Here is a 24252-nt window from a genome sequence, read left to right as displayed (position 1 = left end):
CAGTATAACACATTTCTGTTTGTCAACATGTATTGTACACAAAGAGCTTATCTTTGAAGTGCTGAATTATCTGGAAGAAGCAGAATTCAATTCTGAATTCATCATCTGTTAAGACCAAACAAGAATAAAATACGATATGACACAATATGACACAAGGAGAACAGGTTCACTAAAGGCCTCTGCCCTTCCCTACTTGCTTTTCCCTAGGAACAGCCCAACATTTTAGCAATTTAAAAAATTGTCATTGGGCATTATGGAAAGTTGTTGAAAACTCATAGTGATCAGATCTGAAAGCATCAGGTTAGCACCAGGGCCTCAATTCAAAGATAGTCACTAGGAAGCAAGAACAGCTGGTGACCAGGTTCAATACTTTCCCCAAAGGTTTGTGGTATAATTACACCATGATAGGCTGCTGCATTTAGAGCTTAAGGAAAATTCACAAAGACTGTGACATTTGAAGGAAAAGAAAACTCAGGGATAAATACCAACACAAGTGTTTATGCACATGATGGCAAAGAATTTTCAACCCAAATAAACCATCAATGCTAGACATGTGAATTTTGATGCACATCTGGAAAATATATGTACTGGAAAGTCCTAGGATTTCGTGTGCACATATTCTTTGTTTTGGATTCAGGCAGTTTAAACATTGGCTGTCTTCTTAGTGATGATTGACAACTTGACTGATATCCCTAACTGGTTCTCACTAACATCAAGGAAACATCCATAGATGTCAGAGTCCTGAGGAAAAATCTAAACAAGATGAACAAGATTTCATTTGAAACTGTTTACATAAAAAATTTAATGAATTGTTGCTCCATTAAATGCTTGAGTTAGAAAATTTTTCTTCTATTGTTTACCAAATCCAAGATTTTCTTGAATGTAAATGAATGGCTAATGATATCAAGCACAGAATAATAAAGCATCAGAGGTTGCACATAAGTTTTTAATTACATGGTCACCAGAACGGTCATTCAGATTCTGTGTGGAGTGTGCAATGCTTAGGGTTATGTAGCTATAGTGGAAAAGTAGAATAGCTTAGTAACCTATTCAGCTTGTATGCATGCTCCAAGGAGGAAGAAAAGTAAGACCACGGTAGGCCTATTTCTCTGCATTCTCTCCCTTTCTCTATAGCAACACAACCAATCCCAAGTCAGGCTTAACACAAAAAAGCACACTGAGCCATGGTTGAAATTATACATGGTAAATACAGTTACCAAAATTGGCTTTACAAAATATAGTTACCAAAATTCCAGCAAAGCTGCTCCCTGTAGAGAGCTTTTCAATGGCAGAGGAGTGGCCTGCAAAGGACAACACAGGCAAAAACAAGACTCTTTGGCTTATCTAGTACATTAGCAAAGATTAGTCCTATGGTGATGGTGAAACTCCAGTCTGTTACTGAAATAAAAGGGGAAAAGACCACTTCTAATATTTAGCATTTCTTATGTATTAGGTTACAAAGTATTTTTGAGGGCCACATGTCAAAGTATTTTTATTTGATTTTATACGAGATATTTTAATTGCATGCTATATATATACATATATATTAATAATCAGATATACAATGATCAGGTGACTGCTTTTGTATGCCAGCTTGGACAGAATTGCTGGAAAGAAAGCTTTATGTGCTGCACTTAAAATGAAATCCACAAAATAACCACCAGTTCACCAAGGCATGAAGAGCTCGTAATTTCTCAGACTACCAAGATAGGAATCCACAAAAACCAACCTGTAATGAAGCTGATTATTATTCCAGCAACAATGCATCCCAGGCAGCCCACTGTGCTGAAGTAAAGGTACGAGAGCGAGTACCAGGAGTCAGCTAACGCAGGTCTGTGGAGGACAACAGTACATTTCACCATTTCTGTGAAATCTAAGGTTATGATCCAGAGCGACTTAGGGGACTGCTCAAAGCCCACTTTAGGGCCTCTCAAAACTTCAAATTTTAATTTCTTGCCATTTAGTTATTTTAAAAATAGGATCAAGAATACACTAATTATGCTTTATATTCCACTCAATACAATTCATCCCAGAATTACAAATATCACTATTTGAAGGAGCGGTTAGTAATAAATCAGCAAACAGGTAAGTCAGGGCCAAATTTTCCATTCCAAAAAAAAAAAAAAAAGAAGAAAATAAGCACAGGCAGGATGCAATAAACAGCACAGTGGGCTGGGTACTATATATAGGTGGATATCAGCAGATTTTAGAAGTGCGAATCCAGAGGAAAAGTACCAATACGAGAGTCAGAATGAGTCCGTCACAAATACAAAGGTACTTCTCTGGATACAAGGACAATAGACCTAGACCTTCCCCTACATACAGTTAGAATGTAAGAGTATACATTTGTTGAATATGTTACACTTACTTATACATAAAATATAAATATACATATGTAAATATACATATATACAGAATCACTCAATCCTATCCTAAAAACCTGGGAAAATAGATACCAATATTTTAATTTTTTCAGCCAAGAGCTCTAAGTATTCAAGAAGTGACAGGTTACTAACTTGCCCAATGATGAAGTACAAGTAGTAAAAGAAAATCCAAAGCCAGATGTTTCCAATTTGAAATCTTGATTTTCAGGGGCTGGTGCTGTGGTGCAGTGGATTAATGCCCTGGCCTGAAGCGCCGGCATCCATATGGACGCTGGTTTGAGACCGGGCTGCTTCACTTTTGGTCCAGCTCTCTGCTGTGGCCTGGGAAAGCAGTAGAAGATGGCCCAAGTCCTTGGGCCCCTGCATCCATGTGGGAGACACGGAGGAAGCTCCTGGCTCCTGGCTTCAGATCGGCACAGCTCTGGCCATTGTGGCCAATTAGGGAGTGAACCATAGGATGGAAGACCTCTCTCTCTCACTCTCTGCCACTCCTCTCTCTGTGTAACTCTGACTTTCAAATAAATAAATAAATTAAAAAAAAAAAAAAAGAAATCTTGATCTCCCCACTCTATGTGTTTCTCTGTGTCTTCCACCATTATACTATCCAGAAACAGAAAATAAAAGGGAAATATTTTGATAAGCCCTACAGTTGTCGACTTGATTTAGAAACCATAAGTTCACAACAGTGTTTTTGATTCTGTATGTCCATAACCATTCTCTTCTTACAGTTCTGCTCATCTAATATTCCTTTAAAGATATTATGTCCCTATGCCTCGCACATATTTTCCAATTATTCACAATGTTTTTTTCTGCTTTACACACATACTTCCAATGAATATTTTTACTGAGTTCACTCTGAACACCTTAACACGGAGTCACAGAGGCTTGCAGAAAGCTAGGAACCCTGTGCGGCACTCTTCAGTTCTGGGTGCTATCCAGTGTGATTGTCATAGGAGAACAAGATGTGATTTTTCAGACTCATCCCTGAGGAAATCACCTTCCTCTGCCAGTTTCATTCCCTGAAGCATAGGCCATCTTTAAAATCAGCATACCTGCTTAATGTTACCGGAGGTACTGATGTCATATTGGAATGATCACACTTGTCTATTGATAAATGCAAGGGCCACGTCTTAGCGGGTGGTGCAGGGTAAACAAAGGCCCCGATGGTCACCCAAAATGACAAGGTGATTCCTGTAAGAAGGCCTCCTAGTGCACCCTTGATGAAAAGAGGTAAAAGTTAGTTAGAGATTTCATAAAGATATCTTTTCAACGAATAGTGAGATGCAGCCCTGTTCCTTTGCGATTCTGAATTTCCACCCCAATCTTGGCCACATGCATTGTAATTAGCCATACTGCCATCATTTCATCTCCCATAGTGTACTTTTATTTAGGAGTAATTTATTTTTTAAATGAAGACATTTAAAGAGAATTGCACAGTGATCATTTATTTAGCTTTCCAGCAACTGTTTTTTCTCCCCTTGATTTATTCCATTTACTGCCATAAAGCTGTTGAAACCTTAATGTTCAACAAAAGAGTTTCAGAAGTTAAAGAAACTGGATAATGGAGACAATGTGATCATTTTTTCATAGACAGTTATTGTACTGGAACTCTTACACCTGTGTCTCTTCCAAAGTGATTCTGGCAGATTCCCTGACTCTTAACTCCTGTAGTTTTCCATTTGAGTTTAAATATTGGCAAATATATTTACTATCCTCGTCATGTGATGGTTATGTTTCTTTATAAACAGTGAAAAATTAAGAAGCCATTCCTTCTGAAAAGGAGACAGAGTAGCCAGACAGAGATCAGGAATCCTGGATAATAGCATTTGATGCTTTTGGTCTCTGCTAGGTAACTGAGCCTTCTAGGCAAGAAAAAACAAATTATTGTCTTCTCTGTTTATGTCGAAAAAGAGTTCTTGATAAGAGTGCAAGAGTGCTTTCTCCATTATTGTTTGAGGAAACTATTGCAATGTGTGACTTGAATACCTGTGCCTTGGTCTAGAACAGGAGTCTGCAAATTTCTGCTGTAATCACTCAAGACAAAAATATTTTTAGCTTTATGAATCATGGTTTCATCACTCTGGCACTGTAGCATAAATGTAACCCAAGACAATACCTAAACAGACAAGTCTGGTAGTGTTTCAGTAAAACTGTGTTAAAGAGCACTGAAATTTGAATTTTATATGATATTCATGTGTCATGAGAGATTCTTCTTTTGATTTTTTTCCAACTATTTAAAAATGCCAAAACCATTTGTTCGTTTGCAGACCATACTAAGAACAGGAGGCCTGCTAGATCTGACACCAGAGCTATAGTTTGCTGACCCCTGGCCTACCAGTAAAAAGGGCACAGGGGTTCAGCTGGAGAGTTAGCCCTGGCTGATTGATGGCAGCTGTTTAGAGAGTCCTGTTGAGAGAGGTTCAGAGACTGTGCCCACAGTCTGTGTAGAATCAGCATGGTCAAAGTCAAGGGGAAAGATGACACCGATTTATATTATTTATTCTCCTTAAATCAATGAACAAGCCGGTTTTCTTTACTAAATAGAAGGATAATAATGCTTTAACATAGGCAATATATTAAAGTTCATAATGCACTAAGACCTCAAAGGTAGTGCATAGCTTTTTGTAGTTAGGCAAATGTCTTTCTTTAGATTGTCTCTCTAAGGACATAGATATCCTTGTCAACCTAAGTATCAAGAAAAATGATTAAGATGAATTTTTCCAAATAAGACTTCAGGGGAAATGGCAAATGCCCAAATTCCTACAACCCATCCATTTTCTTTCTTTTTTTTTTCTTTTTCTTTTTTTTTAACTTGTATTTAATGAATATAAATTTCCAAAGTACAGCTTATGGATTACAATGGCTTTCCCCCCCATAACTTCCCTCCCACCCGCAACCTTCCCCTTTCCCGCTCCCTCCCCCCTTTCCATTCATATCAAGATTCATTTTCAATTCTCTTTATATACAGAAGATCAATTTAGTATATATTAAGTAAAGATTTCAACAGTTTGCACCCATCCATTTTCTTCACCTATTCCTGTAAGATTTATCTAGAAGAGAATTCAGTGAGGGTCAGGAAACCACAGAAACCCAATTAAGAATACCATCTAACTCAAGCTTAATGGAGAACCCTATGGTATAAACATAAATAAGCATCAAGTCAGATTTTCCAGAGTCTGAATAATTTCTAAAAAACGTGCATACAAGTGTGTGGATGCCAATAAGTGAAAAATGATGATATTACTAAACTGAAAACTTCATGACTTTTAAATGTTTTAAAAATATTATTTTCCAAATAGTTGTTTTATATGTAATAACTATATAGTCATCAAACCAACATTTACTTGAAAACATACTAGTGCTTGCCAGCCCAGCAAAACAAGATGAACAGGTACCAGACTATTCCATATTTGTTCCTTCTCCTATACATAAATCAATTAAGTTAGTTATAATGTTAAGTATCAAAATACTACAGAAAAAGCTAAATTTACATATTTCTAATTTGGATTTTCAAAATTATGCTTTAACTGAACTATTTCTGAATTTGATATCTTTTGCAGAGTTCATTGTCTGGGCTCTTATTGTAGACAATACCAAATTCAAATGCCGCAGAACCAAATTTAATGCCATAATATATGGTCGTTCATGACTACTGCTTCCCTCCTTTGCAGTCTGTTTCTAAAAAGGCTTCATTGAAATTGTAGATTGGAGGGCCGTGGTCCTGTTTAATTCTACTTCGGATTCTTTTCCTGCAAAACGAAATAACCATTCTTTTCTTGGCAAAAACAAATAACCTTTCCAAGCAAAAATGAGAGGAGAAAGAGAATGGCTGGGGCCCAGTGTTAGCTGAGAATGTGTCGAGGGGTGTAAGATACTTACCTTCCAGTTCGCAAAAGGGAATATGAGTCCCAGAGAGAACAAACCCAGCATTGGTCCCCCACACATGCCATGGATGCTGAGGGCAGCCTATAGGACAGAACAGACTAGATAAAATCCTGACTCCATTGCATCCATGGCCTACTTGGTCCATTTCTTGGACTTGGAATGAAATTTGATCCTAAACCTGATCATGCCATTCATTAATTGTGTGCTTTGATACACACATACATAAACTCTCTCTCTCTCTCTCTCTCTCTCTGTCTCTCTGTCTCTCTCTCTCTCACATACAGACATGCCCCCCCCCCACACACACACACCCCTGTATGTGAGCATTCTTCAAAAAGTTCTTGGAAGATGCATACTTTGAAAAAGTTATTCTTGGATTTCAAAAATTCTGCACCACAATAAACTTATTATTATTTTTTTGACAGGCAGAGTGGACAGTGAGAGAGAGAGAGAGAGAGAAAGGTCTTCCTTTTGCTGTTGGTTCACCCTCCAATGGCCGCTGCATCTGGCGCGCTACTGCCGGTGCACTGCGCTGATCTGAAGCCAGGAGCCAGGTGCTTCTCCTGGTCTCCCATAGGGCCCAAGGACTTGGGCCATCCTCCACTGCACTCCTGGGCCATAGCAGAGGGCTGGCCTGGAAGAGGGGCAACTGGGACAGAATCCGGCGCCCCGACTGGGACTAGAACCCGGTGTGCTGGCACCGCAGGTGGAAGATTAGCCTATTGAGCCGCGGCGCCGGCCAATAAACTTATTTTTAATTCTATTTTCTATGACCTTAACTTTTTGAAGTGTGTGTGTGTGTGTGTAAATATGTATCCTGGAAGCAAAGGTAATTTGATTTGAATTTGGTTGGAGTATCTTTTCCTCCAGCTGGAACTCATTAATTTGTTTTTATCTTCTTTTTTATATAAAAATTTTATTTATAGTGTACCACATGTATAATTTATGATTTATATTTAGACAGCTAATTAGCTGCTCTACTGTAGTTTGAACATTTCTGTCATTTTGATAATAATAAATATCTGTTATCCACTTCCCCCCTATCCCATCCAGAACACCTCCAGGATATTGAAAAACTAAGTTAGAGTTTTATGGAGAAGCCATAGACATTTCATAACTCATTTTTCTCTCTCATACATATGACTCTGTCTTTGGAAATTGAAGGAGTTTGGCCAATGCATTTTTATAGTTTGTAACGTATTGAGTCTAGTAAACCAATAATGGACTGTCAGTAATTTGCATATGAGAGATCACATGCAAATGCATACACAGGCATACACAAAAGTACACATGTGTGTGTGCACATGCACTACTAACACAAAGCTACTCTCATGCAGCCTTATCCATTTTCATCGATGAAACTCTAGGGCTTTTACATAAAAGGACTGAGGTTAGGATGCTCTAAAGGTCTTACACAAATTTATATTGGTCAGACAGCACTCATGTGCCAGAGCTATCCAGGCACTGTAGACAAATGACCCCATTTAATTCACACAATTATGAAGTATATTAGATAATTAAGCTGAAGTTCACAGATGATAAACTGAGGCTGACAGCATACTAAAGCTCTATTTCTATTTAGAAAGTTGTAAAGGTGAGATATAAATCCAAGTTTTTCTGTCTCCAAAACCCACATTTTATCTCCTAAAAGCAATCTTTAAAAAACAAAGTCAAGATCATGGACTACTCTAATAGCTTCCTTCTTTTCCTTAGGAGAGAAAGGGGTTTTAAAAGAGTCAATTACTAATAGAATATTTAAATTTCTAATTATGGCTCTGGCACATATAAGTAGTATTCAAAGAACTTTCTGCTATTAGCTCACATTCATTCAAATTCAGAGAATTTCATTCTTCCTATATATAAAGTAAAGGCATAGGGCCAAAGGACCTTCAAGTCTTCTCTGGTTGTAATGTAATATCTTGGTTCAGAAGGATGAGCTGCAATATGTTGGTATGGTTGTTTTTCCTGGTTAATTTTCACAGAATAAATACCTCCAATATATCTTTGACATGATGAAAGCAGAAGATTAAAGGCTTCCCCCATAGACACATCAATATTTAATTTAATACTCTTGGTATTCCTTTTGTTGATTGATAGCATTAATTCACAGTTGCTATGGTCGTCAAATTTGGAAATTAATTTACCAGTTACGATATAGGAAAGGCAATATGATGGTAAAAGCATTTGCCTCTCCATTTGAGACCAAAATTGATAATCTCTTAGAAGGTCATTACCAACAGGCTTCAAAAAATAAGACCTTCACAAGATGTAATGGAAAAAAAAAATTCCAGGGTTTTGTATTTAAAGATAGCATTATTTTCTTTTTTTAAACGTTTATTTATTTTAAAAGCAGAGTCAGAGAGAGAGAAAGTTTTCCATCCATTGATTTGCTCCCCAAATGGCTACAACTGTAGGGGGTGGATTAGGCTGAACCAGGAGCCTGGAACTCCATCTGGGTCTCCCATGTTAATGGCAAGGACTCAAGTACTTCGACTATCATGTACTGGTTTCCCAAGTGTATTATCAGGGAGCTAGATAGGAAATAGAGCAGTCAGAATTAGAAGCAGTACTCATATAGGATACCAGCATTGCAGGTGGTATCCTAACCTACTGTGCCACAATGCCATCCCCTAAAAAGTGCTTTCTTAAAATAAAAATGTTCTAGGGGACAGATGATAAAGTTATGAAGCTTCTTGGGATGCCCATGTCCCCATTTGAGAACCTGAGTTCAAGTCCTGGATCCATTCCCCTATTCCAGCTTCCTGCAAATGCTCATCTTGTGAGGCAGCAGGTGACAAATCAGATAATTTCCTACCTGTTGCCCACTTGGGATACCTGGATTGAGCTCTCAGCTCCTGGCTTCCACCTAACCCAGCCTTGGCTCTTGAGGGTTTTTGAAGAGTGAATCCTCCTCCTGTCTCCCTTTGGAAAAAAAAGGAAAGGGGAGAGAGAGAGAGAGAGAGAGAGAGAGAGAGAGAGAGAGAGAAAGCAAGCAACTGAGAATAAGTCTGGATATTATGGCCCTTTGCAGAAATAGCTGATAGTCTTTTGGACAGCACTATATTAATAGATGGCCTTTCTCAAAGTGAGTTCTGGAAGTCACTAGCCAACAGGAGATTTTTGCTGTTATCAGATATGCCCTTCCTCCCCATTTGTCCTCTAATCCATTATGTTATGGAGCCCCATATTCCAAGTGAATTGAGTTGGTTTCCTGTGGGAGTTCTCAGTGCCTTCGATATGCTAACATGTACTCTGCATGTGGATCCCTGACAGAAGCATTCAGGGTATCACATTTTCTCAGCGTCTTTTTTTTTTTTTTTTTTGACATGCAGAGTGGACAGTGAGAGAGAGAGAGAGAGAGAGACAGAGAGAAAGGTCTTCCTTCTGTTGGTTCACCCTCCAATGGCCGCTGCAGCCAGTGCGCTGTGGCCGGCGCACCACACTGATCCGAAGCCAGGAGCCAGGTACTTCTCCTGGTCTCCCATGCAGGTGCAGGGCCCAAGCATCCTCCACTGCCTTCCCGGGCCAGAGCAGAGAGCTGGACTGGAAGAGGGGCAACCGGGACAGAATCCGGTGCCCCAACTGGGACTAGAACCCCGTGTGCTGGCGCCGCAAGTGGAGGATTAGCCTATTGAGCCGCGGCACCGCCCATTTCTCAGCGTCATTGACTATAAATATTCTTTCTTGGAGCTTTTCACAAGATGAGATTCTCCAGATTTCACTTTGTCAAGTCCTAAACTAAAACCATAAGACCTTTAGGAGCTTAAAACTGCCCATCACCCCCAGTACCATCCAGGAATGCAGTCCACGTATGTAGAATGGTTTTGTAAACATGGAATTATTCCTGGCTCTGTCCCTCACACCTTCTGGGGCTTGGCTTTTTTTATCTCCTCCACATATGTCAAATATGGATGTGAATGTAATTTCATTAAATTCAATATTGCTAAGCCATTTAGAAAATTAAATGGGGAATTAGAGTTGCTTTTCTGTGCCTTTCAGAAGCAGCTGTGTTCAGCGAAGTGAGTGGGCTACTTTAGAGACAAATACCTCTCCTAGGAAACAGAGCAACAGGGTTTGCAGATATTGCCTATCTGTATCTCCTAAGCTATGTGAACTGTATGATCTGGATTTTAAACAATCAAGAAAGTGGGCCCAGGTTACTCCTCTGCGCTACAACAAACAGATGAGCACATCCCTCAGAATGCCCTCTTCATTCCAGTATTGCAGGAGCCCTTAGGTATTCTCAGGCCCCTCATACCTCAATTGCAAAGAAGCTTAACATGCAAATATCTGTGAAAGGAGATAATTTAATAATTATAATCACCAAAGTGGGCATAATATTTAAGAGTAAATATTCAAGAGTATATACTGATTATAAAACAGAAGCAAGAGCAGTAGAATTCAAGATAACCAGGGGCAATTTGGAAATATAATTCCCTTAAATGGGAAAGAAAAACCCTAGAAATACACTGGAGGTCACTACAGATAAACTACACCAACCTTCCAGTTCTTCTGTAATTAGGCTGGATAGAAATCTGAGAGTTTCAAGTCTTATGAAGAGATTGTCATGTATCTGTGATAAAACAGTTGATCCAGCTTATTATATTAGAGAGATTTCTGGATTTGTAGTCCCACAAACTGTTTTAAGTAGAAAAGTGAATTATCACTTGATTCCAGAACATTAAAATGGAAATTATGGAATTAATGTAAGTAGTCATAGAAAGGATCAAGCTAGATGCACTTCTTAGTGAACTAGAAGGCATTCTATAAGTGTCAGTTATTACTAGTCACTCACACTTTGTCATTTCTATATTTCAACAACATTTATTGAAAATCAATGCCATGCCAAACAAAATCCAAAGACTGTTCACACTGCACTCAGGACCACTTGGGGTGGTTGAAGCAGAATCTGATGACTGTGTATGTGATACTGTTTTTTGAGTTGGGCAATTTGAAGAGTGGGTTTGGGAGTGAGTCAGAGGGTTTATATAAGAAACCTGGTTCAGTAGCTAACCTGATATGTGAACTTGAATATGATATTTCTACTCTTCTTTGTGATCATCTATGCAAAGAAAATGTTGACAATATTGTTCTTAAGGCTTCTTCCAGAAGTATGAATTAGACATATGGGAAGCTTGGATAACAGTGTGAGGTAGTTTTGTATGCTAGTTATAACACTCTTTAGTCATGTGACTATGAGATAATTATTTCTTAGTTTCTGCATATGTAAAATTAGTACACTATCTCTTGGAGAAGTGCTGAAGGTTAAATATGGTAATACATTTAAGTCTGAAGCTAGAATCATAAGTGTTATATAGTTATGTAATAAATGTTATTGGTTTTATTATGATGATGATGGTTATTACTTCTATTTCAGGATCATATAGGTTATGATCTGGATTTTAAATTGTTTCCAAGTTATTACAATGTACACTGTCACTGTGTCACTATTCATTTTAATAGTTATCCCTTATGAAAGTAAATTGGTGGAAATTTTATATATATGTTTTATTTGGACCTGGTACTTGTGAAGGTCAGCATTTGGGGCTCAGATAAATAGGAAAAAACATCAGAAAAGAGAGTGGGAAGAAAGCTACTATTAAATCCATTATGTATTTACCCTCTTTCATTACCTGCACAACACCCCCCATGAGGGATGCAGCCACGGCCATGGAGGTACACATCACACCAAACAAGAGACCTGATTGAAAGAAAGAAGAATGATGATCATACATTTTTTCAGAGTTCCTTGGCTTCATGGTATTCTTGATCCCCACCTGGAAATGTCCCTGATGCAATCTCTACTTGAAGGCATCTCTGTGAAGACTGTCCCCCTCTCCAGCCACACAGACCCCACAGGATTGGAGTAGAATTAAAAATAAGATTATTTTGATGCAAGAGATTCTCTCCTGAGTGCATGCTTTCTCAGGACAGACAAAGTGAACTGGAAAGGACGGCCTTTCTTTCCTGGATTCCAAAAAAATACCTTACATCGGGAAGAACATGAGGATGCGAAATAGTCCATACTAATTTAGACACATCCATGGGAATGACCTCCAGATCACTCCCTTATCAGCAATGAGCTGAAAGAGAAGCTACTAACCTTTCTGGGGTTGAGATGCTTTCTCATCTTAAAGATGACTGAATAATATCTATACATTCTACCTCAAAACTTTTGAAACTCTGAAAAGTTTTTCTGCTTTTTCTCTTTAGTGGTTTATTCATACCATCCTTCTGATCTTTATTTATATTACATTAATGTTTATTTTCATTTGCATACCCTTCAAGAGGCTTCAGAATACTGCTCTTCTAGTAGCACAGAGATCTGCTGAATGAATCGGAGTGTGTGTGCTAGTCATTTGTTTAAGAGAATGTCCTCTTTTAAAGGATTTTGCTTTAAAAATGTATTTATTTTATTTATCTTAAAGTCAGACAGGCAGACATCTCCCACACACTTGTTCACCTCCTAAATATCTACAATATTTAAAGCTAAGCCAGGCCTAAGCGAGGAACCAGATACTCATTCCAGGTCTCTCATGTGTGCAGCAAAGGTCCAAGTACATAAACTATCATTTGCTGCCTTCCAGTGTGCACAATATCAGGGAGCTGAAATTGAGAACAAAACCAGGAAATGAACCAGGCACTCCATTAGGAATCTAATCTTCCATGCCAAAGGTCCGTCCTTAAATAATCTTTTAAAAATTCATTGCTTTTAGTAGATCTTTGTTTAATTGAATATATTCAATTCTGATGGTTACTCTTTAAACAAAATAAAACAGGAAAAAGTAGTCAGAGTTGTAGATACATACAGAGACACAGTGATAGAACTGAAAATAAAAGGATTCTTTTTATCCCATTTGAATATTCTCTGTCAAGCTAAATAGCCAGCCCAGTTCCCAATATGACTATGAATTCAACTGTATTGAATACGCATCATCTTTTGGGCACTTTACTATATACCAGACAACAAAGTCAGAACTTGACTCCTGGTTCTAAAGCTTTCACATTATCTCACATTTTAGGAAGGGACTGCACATAAATAAATTAATATATCCAATAATAACAAATAAATAGATGACAGATAGATCAATAGATGGATAGACAGGTGTGTGCATGCGCATATGTGTGTGCACACAGGGTACTCCAAAAGTGGAGGGGGGGATATGAATTAAAAATAAGATTATTTTGATGCAAGAATATTGTGAAATCCATACATAGTTTTTCCATAACATACATTTTGCATGAATTTTTAAAAATTTATTTAATATTTATTTGAAAGAGTGGAAGGAGAGATCTCTTCTATAAATTGGTTCACTCTGCAGATGATCACAACAGCCAGGTCTGGACCAGGCAGAAGTCAGGATTCAGGAACTTCATTCTGGTCTCCCATGTGGGTATCAGGTGCCTAAGCACTGGAGTCACCCTGTGCTCTCTTCCCAGGTGCATCAGAAATGTAGTAGCCAAAACTTGAGCTGACATTCTAATACATGATGCTAGCATCACAAACAATGGTTTAACTGCTGCATCACAAAGCCAGCCCTTTCATTAATTTTTGAGGGTCTCTCATAAATCCAAAAATAATACTTGATACACAGCAAGTACTGTGTGTTTACCATCATTATTTTACTTCAGATTTAGTATTAGTGTTCATTAATTTATTGTATATTTATTATAAGAAACTTAAAATTAGGCCAGCACCACGGCTCAATAGGCTAATCTTCCGCCTGCAGCACCCGGCACACCGGGTTCTAGTCCCTGTCAGGGCGCCGGATTCCGTCTGTCCCAGTTGCTCCTCTTCCTGTCCAGCTCTCTGCTGTGGCCCAAGTCCTTGGGCCCTGCACCCGCATGGGAGACCAGGAGAAGCACCTGGCTCCTGGCTTCGGATCAGCGTGATGTGCCAGCTGCAGTGCGCCGGCCACAGAGGCCATTGAGGGGTGAACCAACGGAAAAGGAAGACCTTTCTCTCTGTCTCTCTCTCTCTCTCACTGTCCACTCTGCCTGTCAAAAGTAAAAAAAAAAAAGAAAGAAACTTAAAATTAAATAAGAGTAGCAACTATGAATAAAATTTTTGTTTGTTTTTGTTTTTGGAAAGAATACAAGAGAGAGAGAGAAACACCCTGTTTTCTGGTCATTTCCCAAATGGTCACCATAGCTAGACCTTGACTGACTGAAGCCAAGATTCAGGAATTCAGTCCAGGTCTCCCACGTGATGGCGAGAAATAATTCATTTGAGCCATCACCACTGCCTTTCAGAGTCCACATTAGCAGTGAACTGCAATAGGGAGCCTCCACTTGAACCCAGGGATTCTGATACGGGACACAGGCATCCTAATCACTAGACCAACTACCTACCCCCTAACAACTTTTGATGTAGTTTCTCAAAAATAAGGAAATTGCAGTAACACTAAAAGCCAAGTTTGATGAATAAGCACTTATTGAAATTTTAAAATGGTCCACTCTCTTTAAACTAGGTAGATTGCTGAAAACAATTTTTGTCTACAGTCTGCATTACTTCCTGAAAACTGGACAGCTCTACCTGCCTGAAGCAAAGAACAAAAGATTTCCCTCTAGATGGTCCAACAGTTATCTGTTCAAATGAGACTCTAGGTACCCACTTCTGAACTCAAAGGTTCTACCTTTTGTTTTTCTAAGTCCAGAACTGATTCAGTTGCATCCCTGAGAAATCTTCACAGCAATCTGCATCTGGAATGCAGGGAGTTTAGGGGGAAATTGGTGGGCCTTCATAAAGGCTTGGGGTGTAACAATGCCCTTCAAACAAAGCAATGAAGGTGAGAGAGAGAGAAAAAACTGCACAGTTATAGCAAATGCTGTTTTTGTTTGTTTGTTTGGTTGGTTGGTTGGTTTTCTGTTTTTTGTTTTTTTTTTTTTTACCCCAGGGCTACCATCAACTCAAATGATCAGAAACAAAACACAGGGCATACAATAAACTTCTACCTCAATCCAATATATCCAAGAATATCTGGAAGGAATTACAAACTGTACTGGGAGCAGCAACATCATCTACATGCCAGTAGTTCTAACTCAGATCTTGAGTAAAAGTTAGGTGAATCTCAGCAATGTATAAAGATAATGTCAGCATAAGTAAAATAGAAAAGGTAATCTATGCAAAATGTTGCCAGAGAAGGTAAGGAATATATTAACCTAAAAGCTCAAGGAGCACACTTGCTGGAAGTAGTTCATCTTAAGAATCAGGAAAGAAAAGTTCTTAAAAACTAGTGGTCTCAATATGATGTAGGAATACACACAGTCAATGAAGCAAACAAATGCAGGTCAACAGCAAATAAGTGACATTAAACAACAAGGTAAAGTGCAATACAATATTTAAATAACAATGGATCCAGATGTTACAAGGAAGGGCTACTAGGAAAGAATGGCTGACCAAGCAATCTCAAGTTGCTAATCAAAGAGAAATGAAAACATGTTCAGAAAAAGACTTGTACAAGAGTACTCATGGGAACTGTGTTCATAATAACCTTAAACCGAAACAGTCCAGGACCATCAATAGATACATACAGTCAGCCCTTCAAATCCCCAGATTCTGCAATTAAGGGTCCAACTACCCAAGGATCAAAAATATTTTAGAAAGCAGGTATGTCTGTGCTGAACAAGTACAGACTTTTTCTTGTCATTATTCCCTGACCAATATATTATAACAGCTATTTTCCTGACATTCACATTGCATTATGTATTATAAGTAATCTAGCAAAAAGCATATGGAAGATTATTTGTAGTTTATGTACAAATACTCTGTAAATACTGGGGCTTGAGCTTCCAAAGATTTTGTTATCCAAGGAGGTCATGGACCTGACCTCTGTGGATGCCAAGGGACAACTGTAGACTTCAAAAAAAATCTTTGAGCCTATCCATATATGGTATGAAACTCAACAATAAGCATGTATGAATTATTTACACACAAAATAGCATAAATTAATATCACAAGCATGGTGCTTTGAAAAGAGTCATGAAAAATAAATGTGCATACTGTGTGATCCCTTTCATATGGCATTTTTGAAGAGATACAACTAATCTATAGTGGAAAATATCAGAATAGTGCTTGCTTCTTGCGAGGAATGGGGGCATGGAATGACTGGAAAGGGCATGGGAAAACTTTCTAGGACAAGGGTAATACTTTGACTTTGGTAAGGGAATCTGCTGCTTTTCTCAGGCCATTAGCAGGAAGCTGGCTCAGAAGTGGAACAGCCAGGACATGAATAGGCACCCATATGTGATGTTGGAATTGCAGGCAATGGCTTAACTCCTTATGTCACAATGCCAGCCCTGAATTTGTATTTTTAGATGGTACTTTTTTTTTGGAAGTTTGTACTAAGGGAAAATATGAATGTAGTCAATGTTTTCTGTATATGGGCTTTATCAAAGAGTTGCAAAAATGAAAAATAATTTTTAGAAGTAGCAGTAAAATAAAATAAAGTAAATAAGCCATTTGATAAAATATTATGTAACCCTTCAAATACCGTGTCCTCAAAAATATATATAATGGTCCAGGAAAAAATTCACTATATTGCATTAGGAAAAATAGAAAATTTTTAATAAATATGCATATTTGCCAAAATATTTACATTTTCTATAATAAGAAAATAAGTATAAATTTGCTTATGTTTTTAAAAAAGTAGACATTATAAAACTACTATTCAATATAAGTGTAGCAGTGATAATAACCATAGCATGCAATTGTGTGATTAAGCATGGAGCAATTTTTCTTTGAGCTGAAGTTTCTGAAAGCTTCAGAATAAGTAATGATTTTTCAGAAAAAGAATTTCTTCCTAACAGGACTAATATGATCAACACTTAACATAATGAAGAGATAATATTGGGAGTGTGGAGTACAGGTTAGCACAGATGAGCACCTAAAAAATGACAGTGTAAAGTAAATCCTTCCTGGATCCCCCGCGTATGTTTGGAAAGAAAAGAATTTGCATATGGGGCCTACGCTCTGGTGTAGCAGGTAAAGTTGCCACCTGCAGTGCTGGCATCCCACGTGGGCATTGGTTCGAGTCCTGGCTACTCCACTTACCATCCAGCTCTCTGCCATGGCTTTGGAAAGTAGAAGATGGCCCAAGTCCTAGGGTCCCTGCACCCATGTGGGAGACCTGAAAGAAGCTCCTGGCTCCTGGCTTTGGATCGGCGCAGCTCGGGCCACTGGGGCCAATTGGGGATGGAAGACCTTTCTCTCTCTCTCATTGCCACTCCTCTCTCTGTATAACTGACTTTCAAATAAATAAAAATTAATCTTAAAAAAAAAAAGAATCCACATGTGAGATTCTTCAAGTAACTCAGTTTGCATGTGTTCCTGTGTAAGTGTATCTTGAATGGAACGTGCAGAGCTTTGGAGTTTACTGCATGTGCATTTCATGACTCAGGTCCACCAGCTGTACCTACATAATCCTTTACTGATCCAGGTGCTCTTCTTTTCAGAAATATGGGGAAAACAGCTCTTGACAAAGTCTTCGAAGGTCACTGTTGCTAAGGCATTGATGCTTGCAGCTACAGTGCTACAGGAGAAGAAAAGAGAACATAATCAAAGCTAAATAAGGGTGAGTCACCACCAGTCTTTTTGTTGTTCAGGGTGGACAGCCAAGGCATAGTTCTAGAAAAAAAAGAGATATAGGTATATGTCCATATCTTGGTAATCATATACTGCATGACCTGCTCACTCACTCTGCAAAGCTACTTCTGTACTAATGCTTTCCAGTTCTTCCACAAACTCCATTGAAGAAGGAAGAATGCTATGCTGTACCTCCCATTAACTTCCCTTAACAAGATGTTAGATGAGTAACCACAGAGTAGCAGAGAAATTGTGTGCATGTGTGATTGAGTGTATGTGTGTGTGTGTATGAATGAGTGTTGATGTTGCAGTGGAGGTAGGAAGTAGTGATTATCTTAATCAAGGGATCAGTGTAGTTTGACATTCTTTATAATTTATTTGTCTATACAGTAGCGTTTTATTCATTCTGGGTACAAGGCATGCAATGGTGATTTGGAAAGACATAGAGCTTATATTCTAGAGACACAAACATTTAATACCAGTTATACAGCTGATTTAAATTGTGAAGTTGTTGTGAGAGTATGTCCTACATGCCCACTTCAAAATAACATACAGCTCTACCTCCCTAAATGACATAGCTAGCAAACAGAAACTTCCCAACACCATTTCTGGGAATATAAATTTAGTACTTTGGGGTTCCATTCCATTTTCCTAAAAATAAAGGCATGGTGTCTGTTCCCTGCCAGATTTCCTCTTTTATCCACCACCCCATAAAAGTCAGATGCTTCTACACTCTCAAAAACGTTGATAATGTATCATGTGAAAGATTCAAACATTAATATTCCCTTGATGGGAAGAAGCACATAGCAGAATTTAGCTCAGACAGTTTTTGTTTGTAGGACCTCTACTGCATTGCTTTGACCATCAGATGTGTCCCTATCAACTTCTCAAATTCTAAAACTGCTACAGAATTGTGGAAATCTCTTCTTTCTCCATCCCTTAACCACCACCACATACCTGGTCTACCTCCACTCTTTCATTTTTCCTATCCCCACACACTCCTTGTCATTTTAGCAGTAGTAAAGTTCCCATAACCCATAGCATATCCTGCCCAATGTGTCCCTTCCTTGGAATTTTTCAACTTAGGATCAAGAGGATGAGAATTCTCGAAAAGGTAAGTTAACCTTTTACAGCTATATTTTTCCCGTATGAAGAGAGTTAGTTTTAAAGTAAGGGAGAAAAAAGCTATGGAGCGAGAGACAAGAAAAAAAAAAGAGTATCATCCTACTCATGTTTGATCCTCTGGTACTCATTTTTTCTGTCCCTATTTTCCTTGGGATGCTAATATCAACACCACAGAGCAATACCACTTTAATTTTTTAGTGCAAGCCATAAATAAAAATGCTAAAATTTTAGCATAATTTTGTGTATTTTGTGAATTTATTTTCTTTTTCTAGAATTTTGTCAATATTATGAATATTATTAAATATAAATAACTTTCCACCAAAAATCAGTATCATATTTACTCATAAAATACAAGAACTATCCCTTAAGAGTACCTAATAAAGCAAAAATTTCTGCTATTATTTTTATTGATCATTGTTCTGAAAGCACAATTATACAGGAGAATTAAAAGGGAGTGTAACTATTAGAAGAGAAAAATTCAGGGGCCGGCGCCATGGCTCACTTGGTTAATCCTCCGCCGGCAGTGCTGGCATCCCATATGGGTGCCAGGTTCTAGTCCCAGTTGCTCCTCTTCCAGTCCAGCTCTCTGCTGTGGCCTGAGAAGGCAGTGGAGGAGGGCCCAAGTGCTTGGGCCCCTGCACCTGCATGGAAGACCAGGGAGAAGCACCTGGCTCCTGGCTTCGGATTGGAGCAGCGCCGACTGTAGCAGCCATTTGGGGAGTGAACCAACAGAGGGAAGACCTTTCTCTCTGACTCTCTCTCTCACTATCTGTAACTCTACCTGTCAAATAAAAAAAAAAATTGAAAAAAAGAGAAAAATTCAAAAGTACTTGTAGGTATATAATTTGAAAATAACTCTAAAAAATTGATTAAAAATGATTAAGCAGGGAAAAGCCTTATATATCAAGAAATTTTGTTAAAGAAAAGTAATACAAAGGCACTAGCCTAATGGATGCTAAATTATTTTAAAGCACAGTTGTTAAAATTACTAGTAGTGCCATAGCAACAGAACAAAAGATCAAAAGAATATAAAAAAGAATTCAGAAATACATGGAAGAAATACGTGGAAGAATGTAGGATATAATTAAAGTAGTATTTCAAATGAGTGATGAAAAGATTGCTTATCTGTAGGCATCCTTTGGACAAGTTAAGGCCAACCTTGGCTTGTGGAATTCTTGGGATAAGAAAGTCACATACTCCCATTCTGAAGGAGGATGATGATCAAGAACACTCTGTTAAAATTATCTGTGTTACCGGAGGCCCCAATAAGTTGCTTGTATATGTTGTTATCTTTTGTGCTTCTTTGAGCTACAGCTGGTTATGTATAAATACTGCTGAGACACTGAAATAAATGAGCCTTGATCAGCCTTGTTGTCTTGGCTCCATTCTCTGCGCCCTTGTCCCTCTTTTCATTCCCACTCCCTCCTTCAGGTTCCGTTCGACTGGTGTGGCAGGCCCGCACAATTAGTGACTCAAAAATAAAGATATAATTCACTAATAATTTAGAAGGAAAATAAAGCAAAAGCTCCACTCAATTTCTCATAACCCGTGTATAGTTTAGATGCATTAGAAATTTCAGTATTTAGTACTGAAATACTATGTGATACAAATACACTATAATTGTGCCTGGATGGTTATTCATAATCATAAAATAGAGAAGCATTGCTGTGTATGTTGTTAACACTTATGTCATAATTTTGAAAATTAATTAATATGAATTAAAGTTTCTATGGGCTCAAAAATATTATGAACAAAGCAAGTAGACAACAAATAAGAAAAATATGTTTTTGACATATGACAATATGGTTCTTTTCTTATATATAAAATGTAAATCTCAGAGGAAAAAAATTACCAGGAATATGAACTAGAATTTTACAGAAAAAGAAATATAAATGGTCAATAAAAGTAGAGACAGTAATCTCACTTATGATTGATGTATTTTATATTAAAATTAGTTATCACAATTTTATATATCAAATTGGCAATTTTATAAGTTTGATATTACCCTATATTGGTAGTTCTGTGGGGAAGGAGGCAATTTAATGATTTCATTATAAGTCCAGCACCGCGGCTCAATAGGTTAATCCTCCACCTGTGGCGCCGGCACACTGGGTTCTAGTCCCAGTCGGGGCGCTGGATTCTACCCCGGTTGCTCCTCTTCCAGTCAAGCTTTCTGCTTTAGCCTGGGAGTGCAGAGGAGGATGGCCCAAGTCATTGGGCCCTGCACCCCATGGGAGACAAGGAAAAGCACCTGGCTCCTGGCTTTGGATCAGTGTGGTGCGCCAGTCACAGTGCGCTGGCCACAGCGGCCAGTGGAGGGTGAACCAACGGTAAAGGAAGACCTTTCTCTCTGTCTCTCTCTCTCTCACTGTCCACTCTGACTGTCCCCCCCAAAAAATGATTTCATTATAAAAATGGTGCACATTTTTGAAGGGCAATTTAGCAATATCTAACAATGTTTAGATTGAATATACACTTTGACACAATAATTCCACTCCTTGGAAAGTAGCCTACATATATCTTTCTAAAATGATGCTGAGATACACATTATAACACTGTTAGCAATACCCTTCTTGAAATGACTGTTCAAATAAATGATGGTAGATCAGTAAAGTGATTAAAGAATATATGGCCATATGAAATGATTTCTAAATTTTATTATTTAATTAAATAAAAAAATGAAGCAGTATATACAGCATTATCTCTTTTGTGTACACTTGAAGTGTATGTGTGTTGTGTGTGTGTATATATATATATAATACAGAAATAATCTGGCTTAACAAAAAATGATTAATAATGATCAATTCTATATTCTAGATGGGAGATATGAAAGATATTAACTTATTACTTGCACATTCCAGTACTATTTGCTTTCTAGTGCTTGATCATTTCATAATCTTAAAAATTGGTTTTGCCCAGGCCTATCATTGATTTTTCCACCTGAGCTCCACAAAGCAGAATGGGGATTTTTCCCCAGTTGAGTCTCTGATTCATAGGTAGAAGGTCTAGCCTAAGTAAAAGTTATGAGCACATCTTTATATTTTAGTCTATTACTTTCAAAACTGATGTTCATATGTCATTATCATCTCCCACCTGGATTAAGGCAAAAGCCTCCAAACATGGTGTCCTCTTTTATCACTCTACCTTTTATTGTATCCCTTCCTCACACAGAAGACCAAGTTTTCAATTGCATGGCTTCGTTCACTCCCTTTCCTTTAACTTTCGAATGCTTTCCTTTTGAACTTGCAATCTGCACTCTGTCATTTCATGAAGCTCTTCATAACCTCTTCCCTACTTACCCCTAACTCATCCCCATCAACTCCTCTCTCAATGCCGTCTGGGCCCAGTTCTCTCTCTGCCAATACAGTTGAACTCTTCAGGGATGTGGTATTTGTCCATTTCCTTATAAAGATTCATGCCTATGCTATTCATATAGCTCTTTTTTCATATCCTTTAGATCTCAACACAACTATAATTTAGTCAGAGAATAAAACCTGTAAATCCTATTAAAATTAAAACCTTCAGTCCTCATCTCTCTGTAGGCTATCACCTTGTGATGTCTTTTATATTACTCAAACATCTTGTTTAATTTCTACTTATATATCACTTGTATTTCCTCCCTATTATAATGTAAACCTTAAGTCAGTCTAGCTTGCTGGAATATCCTTCAATGTCACCAACTGCACCCAACATAGTATAAGCCTTCTGTAACATTAAAAGAATAAAGATATGAGGGATTTTGTGTTTAGAATAATGTTTTTATCAAGAAAATTCAAGTTATTAACTACCTGAATGAGCTATTGAAATTGGGGTGCATGAAACACAAAAGACTGATTTGCAGACATACATGGCAGTGGAACAAGAAAAGCAAGTAAACTGAGCCAACATCCATAAAGGTGACGAGAAATGTGGGACCAGCCATCACCGGACAAGTTGAATTAAGAAGCAGAGAGGGTTAAGGTAGGGACAGATCGAGGCTTACTAACCCAGTACTTACTAATGGGTAGGGCATCTAGCTTGCTAACTCTGTATCCTTAACTGTAAGCTGACAATAATAAGAGTAAAGTTTAACTCTCAAATGTTGTTCGACAATTAATGAACAAATACAAGCCAAGCATTCAGCACTGCAGTTGACACACAGCAACTGTTTAGTAAATCCTGTTGACTTATCCCACTGTCACCCTTACCATTTCATCATGGTCATCATTTCATGGAGGGTTGCCATCCACTAACCTCAGAGTTCCGCTGAAGGCACAAGCTACAAAAAGTCCTGGAAGCCCTGGCATTGTCGCAAATATCTCCATGACAAAGTATGGCATCAACTAAAGAGGAGACAAAAGAGAGAGAGATGGGATTACTGGTATTCATATCATTGTCTAAATGTCAGAATGTATCTTTTTAGAAAAAGGAAGTAGGAAGTTTATTTTTCTAGTTTTCCACTTATGTCATTTTCATCTTTATTTTTCCTTAATGTTATCAATTAAACCCTAAAAACAAACCAATAACATGGATCTTCAGGAAATCACATTATGGTTGCACTCCATAGCCTGGTGTGTGGGAGAGAAGCCCCTATATGACAGAGAGGGACATTTGAAGATATAAGTGGAGCAAAGGGAGATGGCTGTTTCTGTCAAGTATATTCTGTATAAACAGAGATTTATTTAAAAATGTTTAATATGGTTTATTGTTGTGATGTATAAGCTATGCTGAGAAGAGCTGAGTAGACATGTTGTGGAAATAAGTGTGATTTTGTTCAATTTGAGAATAGAGGCATGTAGAAAAACAGCCTAAATACAGCTTTGACGTACAAGCATTCAAGACTATCTTCTACTCCTCCCAGGTTGCCCTGGCTCCAGGCGTTGGCTTCAGGAACAAAGTGAAGTGCCTTCTTTTTGCCAGCTCACTTGCCCATATTAGAGCCTGTTGTGTTGTGGTATCACCCAAAAGGTGAAGAAAGAAGCTCAGTCCTTGGGAAGTAGTTTGAAGCCCAGGACAAATTAAAGAAAGGACCAGAATTGCCCAGCCATGTCCAGAAACATGCTCATTCCAGATACTACCCTTTGGAACCAAGGGAACCCATACCTGATCTGGTGCTGAGACAATGCCAAAAGTCCATGGGTCACAGTCTTTGAAGTAGGAATACATGATTAAGCCACAGAAGACAGCACACACCAGAATGATCCAGAGACCCAACAAGTTAAAGTATAAGGCACTAAAAAAGAAAACAGATGAACCTATTGATAGCCTCTATGTCATCTTAGGGTGTAGTGAGGT

The 24252-nt window shown here is 38.1% G+C and overlaps 1 protein-coding gene across 1 annotated transcript in view; it reads right to left on the bottom strand.

Moving 5' to 3' along the window:
* SLC5A12 (solute carrier family 5 member 12) overlaps positions 1-24252 on the bottom strand; it is a 60661-nt gene that overhangs the window by 5332 nt on the left and 31077 nt on the right. The window contains exons 7-13 of the mRNA XM_062198059.1: positions 24061-24190; positions 23212-23300; positions 17688-17800; positions 11903-11970; positions 6264-6350; positions 3437-3600; positions 1730-1833 (exon numbers count right to left, since the gene is read on the bottom strand). Of these exons, the coding sequence (XP_062054043.1) occupies positions 1730-1833; positions 3437-3600; positions 6264-6350; positions 11903-11970; positions 17688-17800; positions 23212-23300; positions 24061-24190 (755 nt within the window). The remainder of the gene's footprint in view (positions 1-1729; positions 1834-3436; positions 3601-6263; positions 6351-11902; positions 11971-17687; positions 17801-23211; positions 23301-24060; positions 24191-24252) is intronic.

This window comes from Lepus europaeus, chromosome 7 (assembly GCF_033115175.1).
Source record: "Lepus europaeus isolate LE1 chromosome 7, mLepTim1.pri, whole genome shotgun sequence".
Taxonomy (NCBI): Eukaryota; Metazoa; Chordata; class Mammalia; order Lagomorpha; family Leporidae; genus Lepus; species Lepus europaeus.
Note: the sequence above shows the minus strand (reverse complement) of the source record. Positions and strands in the feature narration are given on the sequence as shown.